Genomic DNA, 7,832 nt, shown 5'->3' on the forward strand with positions numbered 1-7,832 from the left:
CTTCTCTTTTCTTAAAGTCTGACTACCGAAAATCTTACCCAGATTGTTATACTGGTCTTCATAAGGATTGTGCTTGGTCAGTACATGGGGTGGTTACGATTCAACCAATGGTAGCTTTAATTGATAACCTAAATTATTATGACATCAGCAATAACCAGGGCACATTCATAACAGTAACTTCCTCTTCCGTCTCGTCTGTGACTCCACTGTTCCATCTCGCCTAAACTTCACTTCTCAGGAAGAAACTTCTCACAATGTATCATCTACTTCCATCCTCGAGGAAGAAACCACGTATTAGTGACCATGTCAAACAATAGAACATTCAACTTATACAAGAACTTTATCAAACTTGACCTTGTAAGGCCCACTAGGGATAGCTGTGTACACATCTATTAAGCCATTTAACATACTTTTATGTAAACATTGAACCACAGAGGATAACCTCAACTTTAGTTAGAATTTTGCTCAGTCAAAAACAGAAATGAATTATGGCAACCATTTTCAAAAGTCATCTGTTTTTGCATGTTAATTCGCTATTCGGTTAATGCATTAAAATTATTAATAAAACATATTAGAAAATTCAGACCCTCACACTTCCACACTCCCTCTTCCTCCTACCTTTATTTTTCTTTCTTTTTGATTCTTTTACTTTACCTCCCACTTCTCGTTCTCTTTTTCTTTTTGTGTGATTTTCACACTCCCTCTTCCTCTAACCTTTCTTTTTTTTTTCTTCATGACTCTTTTACTTTTTCTCCCACTTCTTGTATCTCCCTCTCACTTTGTCTGGACCCCCTGCCACACTTTCATTTTATCTCAGGTTGCCTTTTTTTGCATTCTCTCTTTGCAAAACTCACATTTCATGGCAGTTACTATTACTTATTTCTTTGGATGTCTGTCCCTGTTTACAGTCCTCTCCCTACTGTCTGTCATTAATAAAAGAGAAGAAGGGTGCATGTTCCAACATAATGGATGCTTTCATGGAAGATTGGGATTTACCGTATTTAAAGTTGTACAGCACTGGCGCTTAGTCAAGACACAGGGATGAAGTGGTGATCTGCACTATGTCTCTAAAATAAGCCCCTTAACCCCCCCACTACTAGGTACGCCTGGAGTAGGCTGTGAAATAAACCTCATTCTGTCTCATCTAAAGTCCCCTACCGTGCTCAGTGACTTCTAGTTTAGCTCCTAACCCCATTTACATAAAAAGTAAAACAATAAAGCTGATCTAATATTTTCCCTGGTGAAGATACATAAAAGTGTTTATTCATAAATAGAACTGCTCATGGAAAATGTAGCTTCACATACACAGTGGAAAACAGCTTTTTGCAATTGTCCACTGTGAGCACATACTCTTAGTATTCAGTATAGCCCATTTTACATATTAAGAGGCCGTGTCTGTTGATTTACTAGCGTATTTTAGCCAGTTAATACAAGTAGGTTTTCCTACATGAGCAGACACGTTTTCCTGCTATATGTCAGTGCAGTACATTGAAAATGCAGACCAGCCAGAACTCAATGGTGCTCTGTGAAGCCATAAACTTGGGACTTGTAGTCAGGTGGAGCAAATGAACACTGCAGCCCACGTATGACATTTAACATTTCTTTGTCAGGTCTTTGCATAAGGGCATGGATGTTGATTTACCAAAACGCCAGGGACAGAGTAGGTATGACATCACTGGAAGTGGCATCACAGGACCCCTATGTCCTTTCAGGACAAGGGGCCGGGTTGGCATGGGGGAGGTTTCATACTAGGTTCTACTACATTGTGTCAGGTGTCTGTAATGGAGTGAGGCTCCCTGACTCAACTGTTTCTCTAGAGCACAGTGCCTTCTTGTAAAGGTAAATTATTTTCCTTTCTTTAGCAGATGTAAAATGTAATGAAACACCATTCAAAAAGCATTTAAGTGGCCATCTAACTGTGCACATGCAGGCGCACAGGTGGCCCTTCAATTCTTTCTGTAAAACTTTGTGACAAAATTAAAATTTACACCTGTTTGTACAGGTGTACTTGCTTAATTAGCCTTTTTTTAATTGTTCTTGGGATAACATTTTAAAAAATCAGTCCAGGAAGAACACAAGCGGTGGCAAAGACAAAAAATTAGCTTTCAAAGATAGAAATATTGGCCTTATCAATGCTTGTTGTGTTTTTTGCAATAGACATCAGTAGGAGCTAGGGCTGCAAACAAGGAATTTTGTTACTGATTGTAAATGAAAAATGTACATTTAGCAGAAGGCATTGGGGTCTGGATAAAGATCACTTAGTGGCCCTCACTGCATTATATCCGGTCAGAGACATGACTTGCACTATGTGTGCAAGGTCAGGCATGCAGAAACGTAGCCTGGTGTTATGTCACCAGCAGATGAATATTTTCATTCATTAGTGTGCGCGACACATGCGCTAAGGAATACATTTATTTCCCAACAAAATAAATGCATTCTGGAGTGCGATACACTTTGTGATAAATTAACAATTCCTAGATAGAGTACCATCAGAAAGGAAACAGGATCATCAGAGCCCTTTGAGTCTGTCCCTGTCAATGTGATCTAGGGGTCGCAGGGGCAGTGCCAAGGGTAGCATTGGGCACGCAGTGTGTCGCTGGGACCCCTAAATGACGCCCGCATAAAACTTGAGTCAGCCAATTAAGTGAACTCAATTTACAGTACGTTTTAAGGCAGAGCACACATGCGATGACCGTCACAGTGAACAGAGTCCTAAAGCCAGCAATACAAAACTAGGAAAAAAAGAGTAACCACTCCGATTGATGTCCTTTCTGAGAATACAGTGATAGCACCAAGGAGTTACAAATGACTGGAGCAAGAAATATAAATAGCTGTCCACCCTTTCAGTACTCCTAGAAATGAGGCACCTTGAACTAAAGCATATATTTTGAAGGTAATCAATCATTTGGCGGCTGTAGTGTAGTTAAAAGCCTGATGAATAAACAGCTAGTGAAAATGCTGATAGAGAAGGCAGCGTTGAACATAAAAGAGCAGACTGGAGGATGTATGTTTGTTGGTGCATTGCTGGTGTCTAGTTAATGTAATTCTTTGCAAGAACTATCAAGGTCCCCACCTCCTATCATTGTTGCAGGGTACCTGCACCTGACGTCTGTCTCTACTAGACAATGACTTTTGCCACTATTGCCCACAGTTTTACATTATTACTCCTAGTTTCCTGATCTATCACCTTTATATAGTTATGGATCTTAGAAAGATGACCTTCTTCCTGCCCATGAGCGAAAACCCAGTGAATGTATTCAAAATGTCCAAACTAAGTCAGTAAGAGACTCGGATGTATCTGTTCTTGTGTTTGTGTGTGTGTGTGTGTTTGTGTGGCTGGCATTAGTGTATGACCTACCCTCACATGATAAGAAAGAAGGATGCCATTCTTTACCCTACCTTTTTACTCTCCAGGTCTGGAGTTGCTAATGCTGATGGATCTGTTAAGAATACAATTGCATTTATGCGAAATTAAATTCAATTTTCAGTACCATGTTACTTCCTCAATGTAAGATTTGTTTCAGCGCAGGGATGCCACAAATAGAAGAATCTTTTGATAATTTGGTGTCTCTTATGCTGTAACCTAATGAAATCGGATTCACAGGTGTCATTTGAAATGTCTTGCTACTAAAAGAATGTCTTTAAATGCAGTTTTAAAAATACCTGTCGAGCTTATCTAAATTTAAGATTAATTATTTCTTTCTTTCTTCTAGGGGATACAATGTTTATTATTCTTAGAAAACAGAAGCTCATATTCCTGCATTGGTATCATCACATTACTGTTTTGCTTTACTCTTGGTACTCTTACAAGGACATGGTTGCTGGAGGAGGCTGGTTCATGACCATGAACTATGGCGTGCATGCTGTCATGTACTCTTACTATGCTTTGCGAGCTGCTGGCTTCAGAGTCTCACGTAAATTTGCCATGTTTATCACATTGACGCAGATCACTCAGATGCTGATTGGATGCGTAGTCAACTACCTGGTCTTCTCATGGATGCAGCAAGGGCAGTGCCCATCCCACGTGCAAAACATCGTCTGGTCCTCCATCATGTACATCAGTTACCTTCTGCTCTTCTGCCAGTTCTTCTTCGAAGCCTATCTCAACAAAACCAGGAAAGCAGCCAAGGTCGACTAGTGGCGGGACAAGATGAAAGCTGTAGCTCAGGGTCATCAAGCAACAAACACATAAGGAATACACAGATGTAAACTGAATTAAACTAAATCATAGGCACAAAGAAAACATTTCTGAATCGTCATAGGCTTTTGGTACTTTCCAGACTAAAGACACCAAGGTTGGATTAACCCAGTGAGTTGCCATTGTTTCACTGGAGTTGGATCACAACGTTTAACCACCAAATTAACTGAGCATCTGTCAGATTCCCCTTTACATTCTAATGCCTGGCAAGGCACAAATGCAGAAAAAAATAAGTACAACATATATAACAATTGCAATTTGTATGAAATTTGTTTTCAACATGATACTCTTTTTCCCAACAACGAAAGAGACATTACTTTAAAAAAAAGTTTTTGCAGAAAAAGGAGACGTTGCATCAAGAAAGCTGGTTGAGTAGACAAGAGTATTAAAATACTGTCCCCAGGGTGAAAAGAGTCTCTTAAGAGGATGTCTAAGGGGGGCCAGTGTCAACAAAGGATGTGTCTTAATGAATGATAGTGAGATAAAGAGAAGTGTAAGCATTTCCGATATCTACAAAAAATAGGTAGGTATATTTGGTGTAGATGTCAGTACAGTCTTTATGCCAGACTTGTAATGAGATGCATATCTTACACATCCTTAGTAGAGCACATTTCAGCAAAGACTGTTGAAATGTAAAAGGAGTAGAAAGTGTTAATTCCATCTGCATTGCTCCACCTCTCATGTAACAAGAGAGAGAGGAAAGAAAACAAGGGAAACTTACATAGTTACCTAAAAGTGTCAAGCCAATCTAGTCGAATTATAATTCTCGAAAAAAAAAATTACAACAAAAAATCGCTTAAATTTATCTGAAGGTGAAACAGTAGTTTCAGTTGTGTGAAAAATGTTTGATATTTTTGTGAACTTCTAACAGGCTTGTCCCCTTCCTGGAATCCTGCAGGGTGGCGCGCAACTTGGACAACACTGTGCTTCTGCATTAGCTTCACACGCAGTGCAGAGATGTTTTAAGTGCCCTCTTCTAGTTTGTGTGGAAAGGGAGAATACAGTTTAATGACCAGTAGCTGTTCTCCACTTTGTAGAGACAAAAATGAAGGCGCAAAGGTTTCTGTCACGCTTGAAGACTAGTTCCCTTGAAGGCTGACCTTCCGTGGAGATCAGTAGCTTGTAGCTTCCATTTGATGACTTTTAGAGACACCCCTTCAAAAAGTATCAAAACGGATTAAACAATGTTGCAGGTCGGTGTTGAAGTCGACTTGCCGAATATTTGTCGTTTTCTTTTGAGCCATATCCTGAAGCGGAGTGTAGGCCGCGTTGTCCATCATATGTCAGTCCTTAAAAGCCAAATAAATTTGTGTAAAGGTTCCTAGAATTTCAAGGATGCTCTTAATGTAACTTGATGTTAAATGTGTTACTATAGTCTTTTAAATTGTATTAGTTAGATTAATATATTTAAGAAGAGGACAAGAGGCGGCTAGCTCGTGCCACTAAAAAACAAGAACACAGATAGCTAGCATTTAAATACTCAACTTCTGTTCGACAGGCAGCTCTCAAGAAAATTCAGTGAAATATCACATTTTGGATCTTGCTTTTCAGGTCCTTTCAATGAATTACTGCCCTGCGAAATCAGGTAACTGGTGGCACGCTTACCAGCCCCCTTAGAGGGGGGTATCTTCCTGTTGCACCTTGTACTGTTATGAAATTCTGCACAGAATGGTACATGGTACATGAGGCTGCAAGGGTCTTGTTTACTAAAGGGCTTCTAACTTTCAGTGTTTAAGAAAACGGTCCTCAACACCTAACAGTGACAGGGCTGACCTTCAGAGATTTAGCAGTGTCTTTCATTGACATTTTCATTTTGCAAGGTGTTATATACATTCACTTTTTTAAGTTGGAGCTTTAAAGTTTTTTTATTGAAACAACTTTTTTTGCTAATTCACTTTTCGGTCAGAAGGTGCCATATGGTTTGTAGTGCTCTACTACTGGCTGAAAGTACCAGATCATATTTTGAATGGATTAATGTTTGCCACTCCTGTATGTTGCACATGCATTGCAATATGAAAAAAATGGACCACATTGAGACAATATTCTTTTGTTGCATTGCTATACTGCCTAATGGCTTTGCATTGGAGAGAATGTCAAGCTAGCACAAGTCTTGATATTAAAGGACACAAATGAAAGCCCCACTCAGTATTATCTAACAGTGGGTTGTGTAATGTATGTCCACTTTACTGCAGGATGCGAGATGAGATGTTTGGAAACCGCTAAGGCAGAATTAGCTATGGATACAATAATCTATTACAGTGTTGGCTCTTTAAGATCGAATTGGTAAACAATGTTCGTTTGCAGTATCAAGGAAGATACTGTTGATGCATATAAAAACACACCTGTTCTGTGTGTCTATTAAGGTTTGACCATTAAGAAAATGCAGCAAAGTATTGAGAACCAAACAGCTCTGAAAAAAATGACTTGACCTCATGCAATTTTGATTTGACATTGTAGTGTAGATGTTAGGTTTAAATGGGAAGCTCTTATCAGCCAAGAGCGAAATGACAGTCTTTGTCCATTGCAATCATTTTGAAGTGAGAATGTGTACTATGTCAACTGTTTGGCTTTTTTTCCTCAGATTTACGTGAAAGCACCCCACAGGCTGTCACCGGTGGCACATAGTCATGGATGGACATGGAAATCTTCAGTCATGGAGTCTACTTGCACACTATCTTGACACCCTACAAGACGACTTATGCTCAAACTAGGCTTCTCTAAGTTCCTTGCATATTTTTTAGATTCAAATGTAAAAAAATTATTAAATATAGTAGAAACACATTTTTTTATTTTTTAGAATTTATTGGCGAAACGTGATAATCTGATTAAAAATGGCATCATAGGAAGGTAATACATGTCTGTTGTGATTTGTTTCAGCTCAAGTTTAACTTTGAAAAAACAAAAAAAAACTACACCTTCACATTTGATCTGAAAACAAATGGCTTCACACTTTTAGACCTGATTGAACATTCTCTCTGTCACTTTTCTGTTTTTTTATCATATCCCGGGAAATGCTATTGATATTGCATCAGCGTATATGAAAAATTACCAACTGTATGGTCTTTTATAAGAAGTTCAAAAGCAGCAACACACAGTGTGTTTCTAAAGTTGCCATGATATAAAAATTTAAAACAGTATTTAAAAATTTGCAAACAAAAGATGATACTTTTTCCAAAGAATTGTTGACTTAAAGAAACAGCAGTCAATCAAAGTCATCGCACATTAACAGCACCTCAGTTTTAGTATTTACATTTTTTTCTGTTAGATTGTTACGCTAATTTTCTCAGTTTAGTGTTTTCTTTTGTGGTTAAAACACAACTCCTTTTATTTTACAAATGTACTTCATGCTCTCTTGAAGCTCATACATTTACCTGTCCTCCTGTTGAGATGGGACCAGTCTTTTCTGTTTAGACACCATTGGAACTGAATGAAAAACAAGAGAGGGCACAGACTGTTTCCTGCTCTTTTGAGATCAATGATCATTTAACTCACTTCTTCTACACTCCCAACCATATGTGGTCCCATGCATCCAGTAACTATCATTTCCTAATCCCCACCTCACCTTCCCTAGCTTTCATAGTTAGAATGCATTGGTTTGATATTAGAACATCCATCATAATTTCTTATCTTTTTA

At 38.6% G+C, this 7,832-nt stretch overlaps 1 protein-coding gene across 1 annotated transcript in view; it reads left to right on the forward strand.

The window, feature by feature from the left end:
- Window positions 1–7,049, forward strand: part of ELOVL6 (ELOVL fatty acid elongase 6) — a 192,702-nt gene extending 185,653 nt beyond the window's left edge. The window contains exon 4 of the mRNA XM_069230244.1: window positions 3,714–7,049. Within this exon, the coding sequence (XP_069086345.1) occupies window positions 3,714–4,138 (425 nt within the window). The 3' untranslated portion in view covers window positions 4,139–7,049. The remainder of the gene's footprint in view (window positions 1–3,713) is intronic.
- Window positions 7,050–7,832: the final 783 nt, after the last annotated feature.

The sequence above is a fragment of the Pleurodeles waltl genome, chromosome 1_1 (genome assembly GCF_031143425.1).
Source record: "Pleurodeles waltl isolate 20211129_DDA chromosome 1_1, aPleWal1.hap1.20221129, whole genome shotgun sequence".
NCBI classification, from domain to species: Eukaryota; Metazoa; Chordata; class Amphibia; order Caudata; family Salamandridae; genus Pleurodeles; species Pleurodeles waltl.